Raw genomic sequence first — 22,246 nt, forward strand, 5'->3', positions numbered from 1 at the left:
TTTATGTGCATTGGTATTTTGCCTGCATGTATGTCTGTGTGAGGGTGTCAGATCCCCTAGTACTGGAGTTACAGATAGTTGCGAGCTGCCATGTGGGTCCTAGGAATTTAATCTAGGTCCTCTGGTAGAACAGCCAGCACTCTTAACTCTTGAGCCATCTCTCCAGCACTCCAAATAAATTCTTTTTAAATAAAAGCAAAGTGGCTGAAGATCTGTGACTGTGCCTGTGTGCTGCGGTCCAGCCCTTGCATCCTCAGATGCTACTGTGGTCACAGTATTTTCCTAACTGTCACTCACAACTCTGCTGCTGCCTCAGCCTTCCTCTCCCTCAGAGGCCTCTCCTTCTCTCTCTGTTCCCCACCGGCATGTCTCTCACAAGTGGGAAGAAGTGTGACAGAGCCAGCTTTGAGGCTGCTGTTGGAACTTGGGAACAGCCTGTTGCCACTGATCTTGGTACAGCTTGCAACTGCGGGCGGGGTTTGAAGAAGACACTCCACATCTGCCAGTGGCTTCAGGGCGAGAACACAGAAATGTTTTGTGGCTCGCAGGAGCTGAGACTTCCTGGCACCTTCTCACAGCTTCTCACTTCCTTTCACAGCCAGCAGCCAGGCCTCCTGTGCCTGCACACCAAGTTCCACCCTACAAGGCTGTGTCTGCCCGCCTCCGGCCCTTCACCTTCTCCCAGAGCACTCCCATCGGGCTGGACCGCGTGGGGCGTCGACGGCAGATGAAAACATCCAATGGTGAGTCTTGGGGCTTCCTGGAGTCTTTTCTCTGGGACCAGGGAGCTGGAGGCACCAGGGGATTCTGCACTTTTCCTATCTTGCGGCCAGGGCAGTGCGGCAGTTGTTATCTGAGTTACTCTGGATTTCAAATGCCTTTCCAGTCTCCACCTATACTGAGTTGCTGCAGAGCCATGCACTGTAAACCGACTACAAGGCTAGAGACCTAAGGTTCTGGTGTAGAGGGTGTTTTTGTTTGTTGTTTTCAGGCTGCAGGAACGCAGTGCTGGACCTCTTCTAGCTTCTGCCAGCCTCAGGGCTGCCTGGCTGGCCTGTGCAGCCTGTCTCCACCTGCACACTCTGTGGCATCCACCCTGCTTCAAACCTATGTGGCTCCTTTTTGTAAGGACACCAGTCTCACTAAAGTGGGCCCCCTCCCCGCCCCAAGGCCCTCCTCTTAACTTGCTACCTGAAAAGACTGTGTTTCCATCTAGGTCACAATTAGGGGTCTGGAGCAAGGATGTCATCATCATCTGGGGGTTCAGCTCAGTCAAAAGTGCTTCAGTGATTGTACCGATTGCTATCGTGCCTGCACGTGCTCAGATACCAACAAAGACCAGAAACACATGGAAAACACTAGGTTGTTAGGAATGGAGAAGGTTTCTCCTCAGCCTCCACATACAGCCAAGAAGCCTGCTTTGTGATTTATGTAACTTTCTTTTTAATTTTTAAAAGAAAACAGACACCGGGCAGTGGTGGTGCATGCCTTTAATCTCCCCACTTGGGAGGCAGAGGCAGGTGGATTTCTGAGTTTGAGGCCAGCCTGGTCTACAGAGTGAGTTCCAGGACAGCCAGGGCTACACAGAGAAACCTTGTCTCAAACAAACAAACAAACAAAAAAGGGTGCTGGGGTGCATGACAAATATGTCATTCATTTGGTGGTGTGCTGGCCCAGCATTCACAAAGCCCTGAGCTCAGGCCCTAATATAAAACGGTGCAGAGTGGCACATGCCAGGATTCTCAGCACTTGGGAGATGGAAGCACGAAAAGCAGAAGTTCAAAGTCCTCCTCGGGTACATAGCGAGTTTGGGGCTAACTTGGGCTACATGAGACTCTGAATTGGAAGGAAAAAAAAAGATGGTATGGTGGTACATACCTTTAACCCCAGCACTTAAACTTAAACTTAAACTTAAAGACAGATCTTTAAGTTTATAGCCTGATCTATAGACTAGTTCTATGACAGCCAGGGCTATACAGAGAAGTCTTATCTAGAAAGACAAAAAAAGAAGAAAAAAAGAAAAGAAAAAAAGGGGGGAAGGGATGAGTTAGGAAGATGTTGAGTACTCCCAGGGAAAACATCAATGATATTAGGATGGCTCCTCGTAGTCACTGAACAAGAAGCAGTGTTACAGAAGGTTGAACGTGGTACCACCAGGAGAAGGGGAAAGACTAGCCTGCCCTGCTCCCCTGTTGTACTTGTAAGAGGCAGGCTCCCAGGATGGAATCCCCAGCTGCTTGAGCTCAGTGGCCTGTTCATGGTAGGTGGCGGGACAGTGGGGGGGAGTCCAGCCCCCACTCACCTCTGGATTTGTGCAGGTGTTTAGTCCCCTGCCATCAGTGTTAGTACAGGAGAAGGGTAGGCCTCGCTCCCAGAATAGCAGCCAGTGGTATCAGGAACAGATTGGTCCTGACAGGGTCCTCCCTTGTCTGCTCATCCTCCCTGTCTCCCTCTGTAGTGAGCATCTGCTATGTGTGAGAGAGCAGTGAACAGGACAGAGCCCCTCCATCCCTTAAAGCTCTGGGAGAGAATGATTAGCAGGGAACTATTTATTAGGACAGGGACACCACGCAGAAGACAGAAAGGTGGCCAAACCATGTCACCTCACAGTGCTGTACCTACACCATTTACAGAGTTAGCCCACTGGAAATATCGAGAAGAGTTCTATCTTCATTGAACATGCCCAGGCTCCTCTCCCTTGAGCATGAACCCAGGGTCTCACACATGCCACATGCTCCAGCCCCAGCCTTTTCATAACCTAGTCACCTGAACAAATGTGCACATGCTACTTACACTGTACTAGTTTTGTGAGCCATCTAGAGATGATTTCAAGTACTCAAGAGGATGGTGTATGTTATGTACTAAGGTTGCTATTTTAAGTAAAGGGGCTTGAGTATCCACAGAGGAGCTTGTCATCCAAAGGGCCCTTGGATACAGAGGGGTACTATACACTCCAGCATTTGAATGTCTTCCTGGTAGGATTTCCTATGTCACTAGTGATGCTTGTGAGGAAATGAGGAGGGGTGGTGGAGAACAGGAAGGGGCAGGAGTGACCTGGGCAATGAGGGAGAGGTAGTGAGGTCCCCTGGAGCAGCAGCAGATGCTCCGCTGAGGTTCAACAAGGAGACCAGAGTGACTGAGCTCAGGAAACATGGACAGAAGAGGGCGCTGTGGTCAGAGGTAGTGGCTAAGTGAAAGGCTCTCGTGTCCTGAGGACCTGGGGTTCTGAGTACAATATAGAGACATTGTCAATTGGAAAGTGGTGGGTTCTAGTTTGTTTTCCAATTAAGAACAATAACAACAAAGCTGGGCATGATAGGACACCCCTTTATTTCCAGCACTTGGGAAGCAGAGACAAAGGCAGAGGCAGGTGGAGCTGAGCTTGAGGACACTCTGGTCTACAGAGCGAGTTCAGGGACAGCTAGGGCTACACAGAGAAATCCTGTCTAGAAAAACAAAACAAAAAACAAAAGCAAAACCTCTTTACATGTGTATGTGTGTGTGTGTGTGTGTGTGTGTGTGTGTGTGTGCATCTGTGGGCACAAATGTCCCATAGGGTGTATATGGCGGACAAAGGACACCTTGTATGAGTCCAGTCTCCCTTTTCACCACATGAGTCTTGGAGATCAAACTTGTGGTCAGGCTTGGCAGCAGATACCTTTACCTCTCAGCCTGGGTCCTGGTTTGTGCTTTGGAAGGGAAGGATGGCTAGGCCTATGTGGTGGTGCAAGTCTGTAATCTCAGGAAGCCAAGTTAGCTTGGGCCTCGATGTGATTTCCAGATTAGCCTGAGCTGTTCAGCAAAAACCTAAAGATGAATAAAAAATTAAAGATTAAAATCAGAGAGAGCAAAGGAAAAAAGCACGTACAGTAGTTTGGAGTAAGGCAAATGAAGAGAAGAAAGATAGATGTAGGCTGCCCTGATTCCTACTGAGTATCCTCAGTATCAGTGACCACAAAGGCCACCCACAATTCCCATGGGTGCTCATTTCCCTGAAGCAAGAGGAGGCTGAAATGACTAGCTCTGGCTTTGTCTGACTCTGTGGCTGGAGCTTCGATGTCCCATGGAAGGACTTCCCTTGGAGATAAAATTCAGTTTCGACAGAGCAGTGCTTCTGGGAGGAAAACGTTTTGCAAGTGTGCTGTAGAGTAAGAGAGTAGCTGCTTCTATGTTTACCCATGGTTTCCGGCTGTGGCTTAGCATCCCCGGGTGACATGAGTCACAGGTTCACAGCATGTGCCCCTGCAGGGTATCATGGCAGCACCAGGGTGTGTCTCCAGGCTTGGAAGTGAGCCAGTCACTGGGAAGTTCTAGGTGGCATCTGGGAGATGCCATGGCTGTCTAGGAGCCTCTGATGAGGCCAGTGAAGGGCCATGAATAATCTGTGTCCAGCAAGAGTGGCTTTTTCAGTGAGGACAAATCACTCCCTGCTTCTGTTATAAAAATGTCTATTGTAATCAGCTTTCCACAAGTAGCTGTCTGGTTCCTACAGAGAACCATATCATTAACCCTGGTGAGGGCAGGCCCTGTGGTCTAGCTCAGACTGGGTATCCTTTCTGCAACTGCGGCCTGGTGGGTGTTTTGTTTCATCTTGAATCCACTGAGCCATGCATCCAGATGAGTAGAGAAAATTATTAGCCTATGTCTGCATTGTGAGCATCACGTCCACATGGTTATTAGGTAGCATCTTTTGCATTTCACTTTGCAAGGTCTGAGGGTCCTCTGTTATGTCATTCATACCGGTGGCACCACACCAAGGCATAGTCACCCTCTGCTCTCCTTCCTCCAACTATCCAGTCAAACCATTGGCTCCCAAGTTCACTCTAAAGAATTAAAAAGCGAGTCTTCCACTGAGAGTTGCTCTATCCTGGGTAGAGATAAATGATAGAAGCCTGTCAACAGCAAAATGACTCACTAAGTAAAATGTCTGTGCAAAGATGACCTGCTCTGTGGGGAACCCTGGATGCAGGGGTCTGGGTTTCCCTTTTACAATGGCTGGTGCACAGATTTTCTGCTTCACTAGTCAAGTGATAACCTTAATGGAGGTGCTCATCAACTTTGTTAGGGACCCCAAGATCAGGAAGGCATAACCAGAGACTTACGGGTCATGTAATGGCCTTCCTATCTAGGACACCAACTACTCACCATCCCACAACAGGTGCTTGCTTCACTTGCATAGCATTTGTGGTCTCCATGGCAACTAAGGCATCTCTGGTCTAGATGTCTTATCAGTCTGTAGCTTATAGAACCTGCCACCACGCTCACTCGCTGACTTGTGGCTCCTGTTGGACAAATTTCCTACTTCTGTCTGCCTAATTAGGGATCCTTTCTTTCAAGATGCTAAGATGTTCTATTAGTTACTTTTATGATTCAGTGATAACATAAGCAATGTATGGAAGTTTATTATGGCTCACTGTTCTAGAGGAATAAGAGTCCAACCTGACAGATGTGGGAGACTGGGGATTGAAGGTAAGCATGGCAGCAAGCAGCATGCAGCATGCATGGCAGCAGGCGCAGGAAGCTCAGATTTTCAAACACAAAGTAGAGCAAATTGGAACTAGGGCAAGGCAGTTAACTCAGGCCTCGCCCATGATGTATTTCCCCTAGCAAGGCTACACCACCTTCCCAAATAGTATGACCAGCTGGGCACCAAGTCTTTAAGTACACGAGCCTATGGAGGAACATTATCCAGTCTAACCATCACATTCCACTACCTGGCCCTGTAAGACTCATGATCATATCAAATAAAAAATGCTTTAGTCTAAACACTGTTTACAAGTCCAAGTCCAAAGTCTTTTTGGGAGTCAAGAGGTTTTTCTTTTTTTGTTTTTTGTTTTCTGGGCGGGGGGTGGGGGGAGGTTGGTTGTTGTTGTTTTTGTTTTTGTTTTCAAGACAGGGTTTCTCTGTATAGCCTTGGTTGTCCTGGAACTTACTGTGTAGACCAGGGTGGCTTCCGACACAGAGATCCAATGCCCCTGCCTCCCGAGTACTGGGATTAAAGGTATGTGCCGCCACCCCCTGGCTTCAAGGTAATCACGCACGCACGCACACATGCACGCACGCACACGCGTGCACACACACTGAAAAGCAAAGTAGATACTTTCAACATATAGTAGCACAGAAAGTACATTCTGTGCTGGTTAGTTTTGCCAGCTTGACCTAGGTTTGACACAAACCTAGACCTAGCTGGGAAGAGGAATTGAGAAAATGTCTCCATAAGATTCACCTGCTGGCAAGTCTGTAAGGTATTTTCTTGATTAGTGATGGCTATAGAAGAGATACTGTAGGCAGTGCCATCCCTGGGCTGGTGGTCCTAGATGGTATAAGAAAGCAGGCTGAGCAAACTATAAGGAACAAGCCAGTAAGCAGCTTCCCTCCATGGCCTCTGTGCCCATTTCTGCTTCCAGGTTCCTTCCATGACTTCTTGGATGATGGACTAAAAGCTGTAAGGTGAAATAAACCCTTTCATCCACCCTCAAGCTGCTTTTGGTCATGATGTTTTATCACAGCAATAGAAACCCTACATGAAGACAAATGTCCATTCCAGGAGGATTAGGGTGTAGAGGGAGATCCTGGACGGCATAGGATGACTTGGCTCTTCACTCTGCTGCCTGTAGCATACTCTTTTGAGGCAGAATCCTTCCCTTGTGTCCAGCTCTCCTTTGGTGATGTCTCATAGTCTTCAACATCTTGACGTATCCATTGTAACCTAGACTTCGACGTCACAGCTTCACACAACGGCGTCTCACAGCCTCCTTCCCTCTCAGTTACTTCATGCAGTGAGCCCCAGCCACACACGGCCTGGCTTCAGTGGCCCTCTGAAGCTGGGGAGGAAGACTCTATCACTCCTTCACTCTTGCATTCTTCATGACTCAAAATCCAGTACCACTTGGGCAACACCGTAAGGTTCCTGTCAGCTAGGGATAGAGCTTGGCCCCCTCAGACCATGTTGGCAGGTGCTTTGCTTTATTGTTCCTTTTTAGGAACAGGAAACCAGTTTAGGTCTTTCTCTTTCCGAGGTTGGAAGCTTTCAGATGGAGCAGTCTTGCCCTGGGGGTACCTTTCCCTTCATTCCATTGAGGAGCCTGAGGCCTCTCCTTGGTGGAGCTAATCTCCATAAGAATTACAAGCTCTCTTTTAGCTTGAGCCTTGCTGGAAACCTTAAATTTGCTAGTGTTTCCCCCTCTAGACTGCATCTCACATATTTCTATCATACTGCTCTCTTACTTTATAGACTGCATGTGCATTCTTAATACTGACCACACCACAGATTCTACATTATGTTGTCTTGAAATTTTCTCGATCAGATAAATTAGTCCATTACTTTTAAATTTAACCTTCAGGCAAATTCTTAGGACAAGGGTAGAAAGCAGTCATATTTGTTGCCAAAATATCAGATGAACAGCCTCTAGCTCAATTGCTGTTAAAGTCCTTGCTGCTCTCTGAAACCACTTGAGCTGAGCCTCTCCGTTCTCTTTGATCTCACACTCCTGTGAGGATAGACCACCAAGCTCTGCCTGCTGCATGCAACTGCTTTTCTAGTTCAAAATTCCGAAGTATAACCATCCCATTCTTGGTCCCAAGTTCTGTTTTAGTTACTCTTCTGTTTCTGAGATCAAATACCAAGACCAACAGCAACTTACGGCTATGATTCCGTCATAGCAGAAAGAGGAGGGGCATGACAGTAAGAACATACCTTCAATAGCAATTGGGCCCTCAATAGCATGACACAGTGAACAGAAACTGTGGAAAGGCTCTGAACTCTCAAAGTTCACCTCCCAGTGATGTACTTCCTCCAGCAAGGCTGCACCTCCTCTCTAAACAGTACCACCTAATGAGGACCAAGTATTCATATACCTGAGTCCATCAGGGACGTTTCTCATTCTGACTACCACAGAGGTGTTTGGCACACAAACCAGCAATGTTCTGAACTGACTCCCAGCTTTATGAGCCTATGGGTTGAATACAGATATTACCCAAATAGATGCAACTAGTTAATCAAAGTTACATTCATTAATAGTGTATGTGAGAACATTGATATCAGCAAACCACTTAATTAAAAAGATCATTTTGAGGCTAGACATAACAGCAGCATAACCCTAACCCTAACCCCTAACCTATAATCCAGCACTGAAGAGGCAGAGGCAGGAGACTAGTGAGTTCAGTGCCATACTGAGCTACACAGTGAGACCTGTCTGAAGAAGCCCAAAACAAATTTTTAAAAGATTGGGGCTAAGAGATGGCTCACAGGTTAAGAGCATTCATTGCCTTTCTAGAGGATATGAGTTCCATCCCCAGCGCCACACAATGGCTCACAACTGTCTGTAACTCCTGCCCTGAGGGATCCAAGGCCCTCTTCTGGCTTCCACAGGCACTGCATATACAAGGTGCAGAGAGACACATGGAGGCCAGACACCCATACACCTAAAATAAAGATTAAATTAAAACAAACAAAAAAATTTAAAGATTATTTTAGGAGCCAAATCGGGACACTTTCATAGGAACTGAAGTGTGACAATATCAATCATTAGTTTTGTTAGCTGGAGCAGTGACTGTATCAGCTCTTGTGGGAGGGTTGGGGCACTAAATGCCTTCTAAGTAAGATTAGTAGTTAACTTCCAGACACAGCTTCCCTTTGGTGGAAGTGTTGGAGAGCGACGACAACAGTGTGACGAGCAAAAGATAATCAGGAAGCTTGTTTACAGTCCTGCAGTTATTTAAGGTTGTGTATGTAAAATGTGTGAATGGTGAATGTGTGTGCACTCTCCCTCTCCCTCCCCCCTCTGTGTGTGTGTGTGTGTGTGTTTGTGTATACAAGAATCATTATTCAGCAGTCTTCCACCTTGTTTTTATTTGTTGGTTTCTGAGACAGTTTATAAAGGAGTAGAAGCTTGCTGGCCAGCCAGCCCCAAGGACCCGCCTATGCCCATCTCTCTCAGTCTCGAGCATACAGCCATGCAGCTCTGTGAATTCTTTACAAGGGTCTGGGATCTGACTCAGGTCCCAAGGCTTCCAAGTTAAGAATTTTACCGATTGAGCTGTCCCCCAGCAGCTCCTGCGTTAAGTAATTGTATATATGTATATGCATATATACTTATATGCATATATATGTATATGCATATATATGTATATATATGTATATATATGTATATATACATATATATTTTATCTATAAAGTTAAATAAAAGCTTTGTTTTTATATACTCCAGAAAAGTTGATGAGAAATCGCTGAGATAAAATCTGAGAAATACTGGTGATTACTCAGCCTCTGTGAATGCCTAAAAGGTTATTTCCTCTTCTCTAGTTGGGTGTTGTCAAAATCTTCAGAAGCAGAGGTATCCATGCTCAGTGGTAGAACATACTTAGGGTGTGTGAAGTCCTGGGCTTCATCCCAGTCACCAAGGAAAAAAGAAAACAGCAGTTTCCTCAAGATCTGGAGATGCGAATGTTTATTATTCCACTTTTCTCTTCTCTGTTGTTGCTATTGTTGTGAGACATGGTTTATTTGAACCTAAGCTGATCTCAAACTCAGGATTCTTCTGTCTGCCTCTCAAGTGCTGGGATTATAACTGTGAACGACCACACTCAGCTAACTCACTTTCACTCTTCCTTTCTTTTTCTTTAAGAAACATCTATCTGTATAGAGCTGGAGTGATGGCTCAGGGATCCTGAGTCCAATTCCCAGCAACCACATAGTGGCTCACAACCATCTGTAATGGGATCTGGTGCCCTTTTCTGGCATGCAGGCATATAGGCAGGCAGAACACTGTATACATAATAAGTACATCTTAGAAGAAGGAAAGAAACATCTGTGCTTTCTTAGTGAAATGGTCTTTCTTCTCGAGTTTGCAGTGGTGTGCTGTGCTATCTGGTTAGATAGCAGTCTTAAATCTGTGTGTGAAGGAAAGCCTTGTGGGCAGTCCTGAGAACCGCCTTTCTATAACTTGGGTGTGGTGTTGGTGATAACTGAGGAAGGCTGATAGTCACATTGGCACTTACCAGTGACTTTATAAAAGCCCATTGGTAAAAATGCTGTGGGCAGCTGGGTGTGGTAGTGCAATCCTGTAACTGAGCATTCAGGAAGCTAAGGTATGAATTTAAGGAATTTAAGGCTAGTGTGGGCCAATAGTGAAACCACCCTATCTAGGTTCTGGGGATAGGTCCCAAGGTCTTGAGCATGCTACTTAGGCAGTGTTCTGTCAGTGACTGGCATTTCCAACCCTTTAATTAAGTAATTAGTTTTCACTTTGAGTGGCTCCCTAAGTTTTCTAGTGTAGAAATTATTCCTAGTTCTGCCTCCCAGTCCCACGTTCCTGGAAATAAGACTCAGACTCAAAATATATTTACAAATACCTTGACCATACAGCTAGGGTCTACTCTGATTAGATATAACTAGAGATAACCCATTTATTTTAACTTACATTCTGCCACATGGCTGCTTACCTGTGCTCAGTACCATTCGTCATCTCGTCACATCTTCCTGGTGAATCTTCCTGCCCTGGCTCTATCCCAGGATCTTTTTTTCTCTCCTGGATGTCCCACCCCTATTTCCTGCATAAACCATAGGCCACAGGCTTTTGTAATTGACAGGTGATGCATCCATACAATACACAAGATATTCCCTCTATATCCTAGGCTAGCCTTGAACTCACTGTGTATCCTGGACAGGCCTTAAATTTAACTTCATCTTGCCTCAGAGTCCTAATTGCTAAGATATAGCCATGTGCCTGACCTTCACAGCCCTCCTACTTTAAACACACAGACACATACACAAATACACACACACACACACTCACACATTCATACACATACAAACATGTATATAATATACATCTCACACACATGAAATCATATCTAGGCTGAGCATGGCAGACCACCCTTGTGATCCCAGCACTTAGAAGACTGAGGTAGAAGGGTTGAGAATTTAAAGCCAGACGGTGCTGCATACCCCCTCCCCTTATTTAAAAAATACCTTATTCTCAATTATGATGTGTATATGTGGGAGAGGGTTACATGTGAGTGCCGTGCCTGAGGAGGCCAGGGGGTTTTCCTGAGTCACAGGCATTTGTGAGCTACTGATGTGATTGCTGAGAACCAGACTCCCGTCTTCTGAGAGAGCATTCCGAGCTTTTAACCACTGGACCATCACGTCAGCCCTATTACAGTTTTAAAAAGTACTTTAGTGTAATTTAGTGGGACACTTGCTTAACAGGGGGGCTCTATCCCCAGGTCACTTTAAGTAAGTCAGTAAAGCTTCAGTTAATCAGTACGGTGTGTTAAAGCACTGCTTGTTAGTAATAACAAGACGTCACAGTGGATGGGGAGAGTGATGAGCTGCTCAGGTACAATAATAGCAACTAGAGGAAAGCCATCTCTCCTGGAGGTGAGTACAATGTTTGGTTTTCTTTTAGGGTGTTTTGTTTTGAGAGCGGTTCTCAAGTCCTCTCGCCAGGTCTGCTGCTGCACCCAAGTGCTGGGATTGTAGGTACATGCCATCATGCTGGGATTGCTTTTCCAACCAAAAAAAAATCAATTAGTTGTCATTAATTAATTGTGTGTGAATAGGTAGGGAGGCTGGAGGACAACTTGTAGGAGTGTTTTCTCTCTTGTCTGTGTGAGTGCCAGGGATTGAACTCGGGTTGTCAGGCTTGATGGCAAGTGTGTGTACCTGCTGAGATAGGCCTCTCTCTGTAGCCCAGGGCTCCTCAATTATATAGCTCAGATTGCCCTCAGATTGACAACGATCTTCCTGCTTTAACATCCCAATTGCTGGAATTACAGGTGTGAGTCACACACCCACTGTGAATTGACTTTTTATGGCTTTATAAAATCCTTATAACATACTCCAGTAATTGCTCATTACTTAATTGTGTGTGTGTGTGTGTGTGTGTATTTGAGAGAGAGAGGGAGAGAGAGAGGGGGGAGAGAGAGAGAGAGAGAGAGAGAGAGAGAGAGAGAGAGAGAGAGAGAGAGAGAGAGTGACTATCATCACTCCAAGTTAGAAAAGAGCATCAAATCAACTTAGTCCAGATTCCTAGTGTGCCATGCTGGACCTGTCAGTCTTCCTCAGAAGACCATGTGTTTCTAGCAACGTCGTCATCACCAGACAAATAGAACCAACTGCGATTTCAGTCGTCGCCTGCTGCCACCCCTGCCCGGGTTCCAAACCAGGGCCTTGTCTATCCCATAGCTGTACCACTGAGCCATGTCCAGCCCTTCAACTCCAGTGCTTTCGAGACATGCTACAGATAAAGAACAACTTTATTTACAAAGGATACGTGGGTAAGATCATAGCTGTCCTTCCTTACCTGTGTGATCCACACTTACAGAACCAATCTCAGATAAAAATATTTGGAAGAAAAAATGCAGAAACTCAGTAGATGAATATAAACATTGCCCTCATTGCTCTGCAGATAACCCAGCGTGACATCCTTTCACACTGTGTTTACACTGTTGCAAGTCAGCTAGGAATGACTCAAATCTGGGAGAGGATGTGTATAACTTCTGGTTTAGGGATTTGAGCGTCCAAGGGGGCTAGACATCAGCCCAAGGCATATGTGGAAAGAGCTGGCCAACTGTCTGTGAGGTGCACCAGCACAGCCAATGACGAGGGTGAAGGATGGAGCTTTGAAGACCTGCTCTGAAGTTTTCTAAATGCCATGTTCGGCTGTTAGGAAGAAGTCAAGTAAAGTTGGGGCAGTAACCACATACAGAAACTCACACACACACACACACACACACACACACACACACACACACGCTAAGAGAACAGGAGTTCGAGACTACACTGAGTTCTGTGGGGGCCTATTTCAAACAGTGAAAGTAGTATAGATGAAATTGGTCACTGTTTTTACAGTGGTCTACAAAACCAATACAAAGATAGAACTAAGCAGGGAGACTAAGAGTTACATTCTCAACATAAATTTCTGTTTTCTTTTGTTTGTTTGTTTGTTTGGTTGGTTGGTTGGTTGGTTTAAATTTTTGAGGCAGCATCTCTGGAGCCCAGCTAGCCTGGAACTCATCATGTAGGACAGGCTGGCCTGGGATTTAAGGCAACCTTCTAGCTTCTCCCTTCTGAGCACTGGAATTACAGCTGCGTAGCTCATATTTCTCAATGATTTAAAAAGAGAACATAAAAAGAAGAACGTGTAAGAACTGTTTTTAAATTTTTTTCTTGATTTTCTTTTCATTTTGTGTATGTGTATGTGTATATGCACAAGTGTATATATACACACAGGTATGTGTGTATATGCACAAGTGTATATATACACACAGGTATGTGTGTATATGCACATGTGCCTGTGTGTATATGCACATATGCATATTGGTATATGCACATGATTACAGGTACCCTAAGAGGCCAAAGGCATTGTGGCCTCTTAAAAGTAGAGTTCTGGGGAAGCAGTTCTGCGCCTTGGGACATAGTCCCTTAGCATCAGATCAGGTCCTTGGCATGAGCAGTACAGTGTAGGGGCCCAAGGGATGAAAGTCACCCAACCGGTGGGCACTTAGGGGATCTGAAAACACTAGCATTCCCTTTGGGGTTCCGCTGGCTAACCACCTAGGCGACTCTCCAGCCTTTGGGAGCCGTTTTAAAGAAATGTTCTGCCCTAAAAGAAGAAATGGCAGTGCCTTCTACCACAGAAAAACGTGCTACTTTTCATAAAATTGACACAACGGTTTCCCCATTATTACCAATGTGGAAAAACTTGCCAGGAGCGTTTGCTAGGGCCAGGAGGATGGTCAGAAGAGGTACCGGGGAGCTCCAGTGCTGTCTTTCTATGTGGACGCTGTGGATGGGTCGAAGTGCTTCTGGGCGTGGCTTCTGACCAGCGTCTTCAGTATGGCTTGGACCTCCTCCCAAGCTGCAGGGAGCAGAAACCTTGGGGTGCCCAGCAGGGATGCTTAGGCTTAGCCTTCTAGAAGCCCTATGAGATGAGAGCCACCCAACTAGTGGACACTGACGGATCTGAAAACATTGTCATTCCCTTTGGGGCTTCTGCTGTTGCCTCCCTGTCCCGCCTCTCCCTGGGCCCCGCCCCCCGCCCACTTGGCCCTGCCCCCACGCAGCTGCTAAGCATCTGCCCAGTGCCTCCCTTGTTTGCATCATCTGCTGAACACTTACTTCCCAGATTAAAGCTTGGTTTATCTAAGTAAGAAAATGTACCGGGTCCTTCCCAAGTGTTTAAGGGCCAATAGTTTGAAAATTCAATCGAGTAAACACAGGGACTCCCAGACTTTCTCATTTGATAGTGAAATGTACACCTCACTCAGAAGCACAAAGATTTATGAACATATTTATTTTCTTTTCTCTAATTAGGAGCTGGTATCAGTTGTAAGAACACCTTCGTACTGGCTCAGTGTTTGGGTTGTTGTGTTTTTTTGAGGCAGGGTGTTGCAGCCCTGGTTGGCCTGAAACTGACAGAGATGTACCTGCCTGGCACAGCATGGTGCCTGGCACTGGTTTCAGATTGTTTTTTATCATCAGTTGGTAAGTTTGGAACTTTTAGGAACTGCTGTCTGACCTGCTGTGAAGGCCTTTCTGTTATCAACTCTGGAAGTGCCCTGGCTCTTCTGAGACTTTCTGAGTTGGACTGATTTATTTTGTTTTGTGGTGCTACCATCTTCTGCATCCTGTAGCTGCGAAGGAACACCAAGCTGTACTCAAGGGGCCTAGGATAGAGGCCAGGGCTAGGCCCCGGCCTTTAGTTTTGTTTGTTTCTCCATCTGTTTCACTTGAGTGTCATTTTCTTCCTTTCTCTTTTGTTTTGTTTGTTTATAAGTTAGGCTTTAAATGTCCTGTGGCTTCAAAGAAACTTCTTTTTTAAAAAATGGGGGCATGGTAGTACACACCTGTAACCTAGCACATGGGAACTAGAACCAGGAGATCAGGGATTCGAGGATATCCTTGGCTACAGAGTCTGAGACTATACTCCACAATATAAGACCCTGCCCCAAGTACATATAGGGAAGATACATTGTATACATCTACGACATTAACAAAGAATAATCAAATATAAATTAACAAAACAAGTAAAAGCCAGGCATGATGGCTTATATCTGTAATCTCAGCACTTGAGGCAGGACGATTGTAAGGAGTTCAAATGGATCTGGGCTACAAAGTGAGTTTCAGGCCAATCCCAGTGACACGTAAGACTCTTGGGGGGAGCATGGGGAGATGGCTAAGTGGGCAGAGTGCTGGCTGAGGAAATACAAGGGCTAAAGTTTCAAATTCCTAGAATCACCGTAACATTTGGGGGCAGTGTTACATACACCTCTAACCCCAGGGCTCCTACAGGAAGATAGAAAGTGGAACAGGAGAGACCCCTTATGGGTCAGCTGCCCTGGCCTCCACAGAAAACAAGAGAGCCTGTCACTAAACAAGGTGGAAGGTGGGAAGTGACATCCAGTTGACCTCTGTCCACATTGGTACTTTGTCATGTACAATATGCGTGCGTGTGTGTGTGTGTGTGTGAGTGTGTGTGTGTGTGTGTTTGTGTGTGTGAAAGAGAGAAAGAGACAGAGACACAGAGACAGACAGAGACAGAGGGAGACACACAGAGATAGAGACAGACACACAGACACAGATTTTTAAACTCTGTTCCTACTATAAATGAGACCCTTTGCCATGTAGTACTTTTTTTTTTCATGAAAAAAAAAAAAACCACAACCAAAAGCAATGGGGGGTTCCCATGGTCCTGAGGAGAAATCAGAGTGTTTTGTTCAGGTTTTTTTAGGAAGATGAGTAGGTCTGGGAGGAGTTGGAGAGGGGGTGAGTGTGATCAAACTCGGTGTGTGAGATTCTCAAAGAACTACTATAAAATGAGAAGAGGAAGAAGATCAAGGGCTCTGTACTTGAGCGGCTGCACCAGTGTCTCTGGATTCACTGTTGTGCTAAAACACCGGAACTTGAAGTCATAACTGACCCATCATCGTGGTGTGCATTGGGCAAGGCTTGCGCTCAGGAAGAGCTCCGTCCTTTGTCACCGCTGCGGATGAAGGTCAACAGCTGCACCTTTACTGTTTGCAGCTGAACCACTTATGCAAGTCTGTGTGGGTCAGTGTCTGTGACCTGCTCCTGGGAGGTGGGAGGGTAGGCATCCCAAATTGCTCCTGGTGGGAAGATCTGAGTTTAAATAGCCCTGAGGCTTTGTCAGGGGGCGGGGCTGAGAGGCCAGGGTAAACCTGAGATTCTGCTACCAGAGGAGGGAGGGGCTGGGCAGCCAGGAACTGCTCTGGGGTTGGAGCTGGAGTGAGGTGGTCAGATTTGCATCTCTGCCGTCCTTGGGCTAGATTGTGGAGTGGGAAGTGTTCCCTAATTAGGTTGCCATGTAGCTCAGAAGTAGGAAAAACAGCAGTAGTATTGGAGGAGTGAAGAGCAAGCGGGAAGTCTAGCAAATTGCCTGGATGCTGTAGGCAAGGGAGGAGTCCACGATGACAGTGATGCCAGGGTGACAGAGAGCAGGTTCCCAGCCCTGTGGGCGGAACTGGAGCCCTCAGCTCAGTCTTTATTAGGCTCCAGATCTCAAGGCTCTCTTGAGGGAGAGAGGGACCCAGGCTAAAGGTAAGGATTTATCTGGACCGGGGGTCGAGGGGGCCATTGGGGAGGACAGGAAAAGACACATAAAGAGAGAAAATACTTGGGATAAGTAGATCCCCAGGAGCTTGGGGGAGTTCCTTGGTGCAAATGAGATTGAGCCCAGTCTCCAATGGCTTGTGCCTATAATTTCCAGATAGGCTGAGGCAGGAAGATTGCTGGAACCCAGGAATTGAAGATCATCCACCACACCACAGGGAAACTGCATTTCAAGAAAAAAATTAAATGCTGACAAACTGACCAGAATAAAAAATTGCAGTTATGTGGCTCAAGGCCTGGAGCAGTTTGGTGACCTAGGCAAAAAGACCCTTTGGGTTCTGCACTAGAGCAGGATACTATAGCCAGGGAGGGGTCAGGATGCTACCATCGCACTAATTGATATATATTTGCTGAACCCATGTGATGCTTTCCTCATCTTCTACTGAAAAGATCCTGTAAGTGCCAAGGATCCATTTGTAGTGATTAAAAAAAAATTCTAGCCCTGTGAGACAGCATCTGAGAGCTCATTAACACGTACATGCTAATGTTCACCCTTGCTAAATGGTTTTGGTGCAAGTAACAACGTGTGCATGTCAGGAAGTTCAGTCTCGAAGGAGGCTGTAGCTCTGCTGAAGAGAGCTGACCCAGGATGCCCACAGTCCTAGGTTCCATCCTCAGCACCACAACATAGTGGGGGCATTTCTTGATTTAGGATTATGATGTAATCTCCTGATACCCTGAGCCATCATCTCCCTGGTCTGTACTTCTATAAGATGTTTATATATTGATTGACCATTTAGCAGACATGACCGCTTGGGATTTTTGCCTAGTTTTCATTTTGTTTATGTGATATTTTTTGTTGTTAAATTGTGTGAATTTAAAAAAATAATATACTCTGGATAGTAACAAAGCTCCCCCTCTTCCCCTAAAAGGGGAATGGAATTTACCCATAGGAACTTGCTCCTTGTGTCATGTTTTATTTGATTCCTCTGTTAAATAAATTGACACATGAGAGGGTATAGAAGCATATTTCTTTGTAAAGGTGTGTGTTTGTGTGTTTGTGTTTGTGTGCTTGTGTGTGTGTTTGTGTGTTGCTGGGGATCAAATACTGACTCCTGGCTATGCTAGGCAAAACTCTTCCTGCTGTGTTATATCCCGCCTCCTTCCTACAAAAGTTCTGTAGCACTGGTGATACACATCTATAATCCAGGCCCTCAGGAGGCTGAGGCAGAAGGATCAGGAGTTTAAAGTCAGCTTGGGCTACATAGCAAGACCTTCTAAAACCCAAAGTTAAATTTAGTACAAGTCTTTGGAATTATTTTTATTACATTTCTTTATTTTGTGTGCACGTGCCACAGCATTCAAATGGCGGTCAGAGGACACTAAGCAAGAGCTAGTCTCTCCACTACCTCGTAGGTCTGAGGACTCAAGCCCCTTTATGTCTTAGGGGACCTTGAAATTGTTGGATGATCACTTCCCGCCTTTGCCTTAGCGGTGTGTGTATGGTCAAAAATCTGCTTCTAGTATTTTGGAAGTAATGGATTTTATATATTGACAGTTTGTTTTAAAACAGGCCATGTGCTTCTGTTTTTCTTTGGTACAATTAGCAGAATGAAGCAACGAAGTTGGGGAGGGGAGGAGACTTGCACAGCTAATCTAGCATCATTCTGACCTAACCTCTGTTGGAATGAATTTTTTGGTGAACAGACTATTGGGTCAAAAAGCCAACATAGGATCCCACTCCTCCACTGAGACCTTCTGGCAAGGGGCAAGTTACTTATCTCAGAGTCTTAAAACCATCTATGAATCGAGAACTGACTTAATCTCTGACTCAGAGCTGGAACCCTGGCCTGGTACAGTGTGAGTGAGTATCATGACCACTTAGGAGCATCTCACGGGGGCAGGAGCCGTGAGCGAGTCAGCCACTTATTTGACCACACCTGCCAGTGGCCCATTCTGGACAGGCTGCCTTATCTACAGAGTGGCTTAGAATTCAGGGTAGGACACTCAGATATAGATGGAGCTAATTTAAAACACATACACTCAGGTTATTAGGAGAAAGAACCTTTACTGAATCTTTTCCTTTGATTCTTGTGACCCAAAACCTGAGTAACCACATAATTGCCCATGAATCACCTAAAAATTTATTATCCTGAGACACTATTTGGCATTTTATTAGAACAAAGGGCAAAAAAGAAAGGCTGTGTCCAGTGCTCGGGGTGTGGCTCTCACATGTGTGGGCAGGTTCAGGTAAGTGTGAAACACGCTTGTGACTCCTCCAAGTATAGCTTTTGGCAAGGCATTGGGGTCCATGACTCTCTCAGTATGCCAGAGATTGTGAATTTGAGACTAGCCTGGGCTGAAAAATGATTGCCTAGCATGACTTCCACTTCCCCAGTTCCCAGAAATCCTTTTGGTTTGATCTGTATTATCGTTATTATTCAGGGTGTGTATGCTTTTGTTTCTTTCTGTGTTGTTTTTTGAAGTCTATTCTTACATAGTGAGCATTCACCAAGCAATGCAGCAGTCACATGGTGGTAAGGGCAGAATTTGTTAGGATCTGTGTCTCTCCTTCTATTTTATGGGTCTCAGGGATCAACTCAGGAGGCCAGGCCCTGTGGTAGGTGACTAACCACTGAGCCATCTTGCCAGCCTCATTTGCTATTTTGAGACAGTCTCACTGTGTATGACCCAGGATGGCCGTAAAGTTGCCGTCCTATCTCCAACTCCTAAGCCCTAGGGTTACAGCATGACCTGCAATACCCACCCTGCTGGGCTACAGCAGGACTTGCAATACCCCCACCCTACTGGAGTTACAGCATGCCCCTCTACGCTCACCCCACTGGGGTTACAGCATGCCCCTCTATGCCCAGCCTGCTCCTGCAGTTTCTTTATGCTGCCTTTTCAAAAGTTTTCTTTGAATGAACAGTCCTAGCAGACAGGGTGATTTACACCTATAATCCCAGACATTAGAATACCAAGACAGAACTGCCAAAAATTTAAAGCTAGCCCAGGCTACAGAATATAAACTGTGTCAGGTGGGGGAGGGGGAGGAAATATGAAATCTGATCTGAATTAGCATCTGAAGAGAGTGACAGTAACTGGGCTATAAGGACAGTTGGTTAAGGCTGCAATGACCCCAGCTTTGTCAGGCGTAGAGGTCACGTGTCCTATCCCATCATCCCTTTCCCTGCCTGAATTATACTGCATACCAAGGGATTATGTATGGTATTGGCTGTACTTAACTTGTAAAAGAGGATGAATCCATTTACTTATCTGTAGGCACATCCTTGCTGCTAGTGCTTTGCTGGCTGCTAAGTCCGGATAGTAGAATGCCGTCCCCAGTTGGGAGATAGTGTGGATTCCACAGAGTCCGAGGAATCCAGAAATTGTGCTTCCTTTCAAAGAGAGGCTTAGGAACAGGCCATAACTGCCTGAAGCCTCCTGCCTCTAGGCTGAGATTACATGAACTCCAGTAGCCGCTCCCCAGCTGGTATGCCGTGGCTTATCATTGCCCATAATCAAGGGTTTTAAAACGGAACAGTGTGTTCTGTTTCTGCCTCAGAAAAACATGATGAACAATTTAACTTTTTATTATTTTTTTTAATAAGGTGCAGGGTCTTGCTAGGTGTGTAATCCAGACCGGCCTGAGCTCTTGATCCTTCTGCATGAACCCCTGTGTCCAGCCTAGAATTGAACACTTTGCAGCAAACTCATCCATAGTTTTCCATCTTCTAGCAGTTAAAACAGTATGTTTTATGTCTAGTGTTTGTGCCAGTCGTTGTAAAGTAGAATCAGAAAGGAGAACCTCCTCAGTAGATCATGAGTTTAATTTCCAAGTTTCAGAAAGCGACTTGTAAAGAAGAGAGAATGTTAAACACCCTAGGAAGGACACACACACACCAGTCGTCATGGGTCCCCGTGACTGCATTGATCTTAGCGGGAACTTGAGGCCTGAGCATCTGTGCTCAGGGACTTTGCCCAGCTCAGCTGTCCCACTGAAGAAATCAAGAGTAATGCTGGCACTCGATCCAGATCACATAGGGTTTTAAATAACTGGAGAGATACTGAAAAGATAAAGAAAGAGGTTAAGTGTATCCTTCACCTATAACTCGAGGCAGTTCCCTGCCTCAGACTTCTCTAGTGCTGGAATTATAGGTGAGAGTGACTTTAAGCCAGCATGTTTTCTACAATTTTACTTTCATTTATTTATTTTGAATAAATTTGGGCTGCTATTTAAATGCCTGAGCCCATGGGAGACATTTCTTATTTTAACCACTATGTTCCACTCCCTCACCCCTATGATCATATAATGCAATGTGTTTTTAGTCCAGCTTCAAGGTCCCTCACTGTCTTTCACAATCTCAGTGCTTTTTAGAAGTCCAAAGTGTCCTCTGAGACTGAAGCCATCTCATAAATATACCCTCCAGTAAGATCAAAAAGGAAATTACATACTTCGACATATAATGAATGCCACAGAATACATGTTACCATTCCAAAAGTGAGGAACGGAGACATTGTGGGCAAACACTGAACCATAGCAAGACTGAAATCCAGCAAAACAAATACCAAACTCAGTAGCTCCATGACCAATGTCAAAGGCTTTAGATGTCTGTGCCCCTCCAGCTTTGCTACCTACAATCTCTGTCTCCGTGTCTCTGCCTGCCTCCCTCCCCCACCCCCTCTAGCTGGCTGGTTTCTTCCCCTGTGTTCAGCTCTCCCCCACAGATGTCTCACAACTCTGGCATCTCCAACATCTGGAGTCTCCACTGCAAACCAGGCTTCATTTCCACAGCTTCATACAATAGCCTCTCTCAGCTTCCCACCCTCTCTGCCTTCATGCAGAGGCCTGTCTTACGTGGCTCTCTGACACTGAGGAGGAAGACTCGATGGCCTTTACTCTTAAACCCTTCATCCCTCTAAAGCCAACACCATGTGGACAACACTGCCAAGTTTGGCCCCCACTTTGAATGGACCCTGCCCCACTTGAACCTCATCAGCAGTGACTTTTTTCACATTTGCTCTCTAGGAGCAGACAATGTCTTAGGCTCTCTTTCAGTTTGGAAATTTAGTGGGGTGGAGTGCTTAAGGGCACCTTTTCCTCTTTCCAGTGAGGAGCCTTAGGCTTCTTCTTCATGGTGGTAATCTCTGTAAAGTTTTATCCTTATGCTTCAGAAGTGTCTCTCCAAACTGCAGATGGTGTATCCTTTTAGGCCCTACATGCTCTTTTTTCATTGTAAACCTCCATAAGCATCATAAAAAAATAACCATACCACAACCTCAATATTAAAATCTTGACATGTCCTTCACCAGAGAAATTAGTCCATTACTTTTTAACTTAGCCCCAGGGAAGTTCTCAGGTCACAGGCCAAAGTTAGCCAGATTCTTTGCCAAATATCATATGAATAGCTTCTAGTCCAGTTGTTAGTATTTCCCCTCTGAACCATCTTGAACTGCCATCCTCCACATTGCTCTCAGCACTGCCGTCTTACAGGTTCCTGCAGGATAGCCTGCTGAGCATTGCTCGCAGGATCCAACCGCCTTTCTTAGTTCAAAATTGTCTAGAAAATTACATGGCTAGCTTCATCACATCAACAGCCCTCTTTCTGATCCCAGTTACATAAACAAGGCAACTTAAAGGAAGAGTATATTTTGGCTTATGGTACCAGA

General features: G+C 45.7%; 1 protein-coding gene across 3 annotated transcripts in view; it reads left to right on the forward strand.

Annotated features, from left to right (window-relative positions):
- Positions 1-22,246, forward strand: part of Spata13 (spermatogenesis associated 13) — a 126,732-nt gene that overhangs the window by 71,441 nt on the left and 33,045 nt on the right. For all 3 annotated transcript variants that reach the window (XM_028785868.1, XM_028785869.1, XM_028785870.1), the window contains one exon: positions 599-743. In XM_028785868.1, coding sequence (XP_028641701.1) covers positions 599-743 — 145 coding nt within the window. The remainder of the gene's footprint in view (positions 1-598; positions 744-22,246) is intronic.

Source organism: Grammomys surdaster, unplaced genomic scaffold (assembly GCF_004785775.1).
Source record: "Grammomys surdaster isolate TR1022 unplaced genomic scaffold, NIH_TR_1.0 125357, whole genome shotgun sequence".
NCBI classification, from domain to species: Eukaryota; Metazoa; Chordata; class Mammalia; order Rodentia; family Muridae; genus Grammomys; species Grammomys surdaster.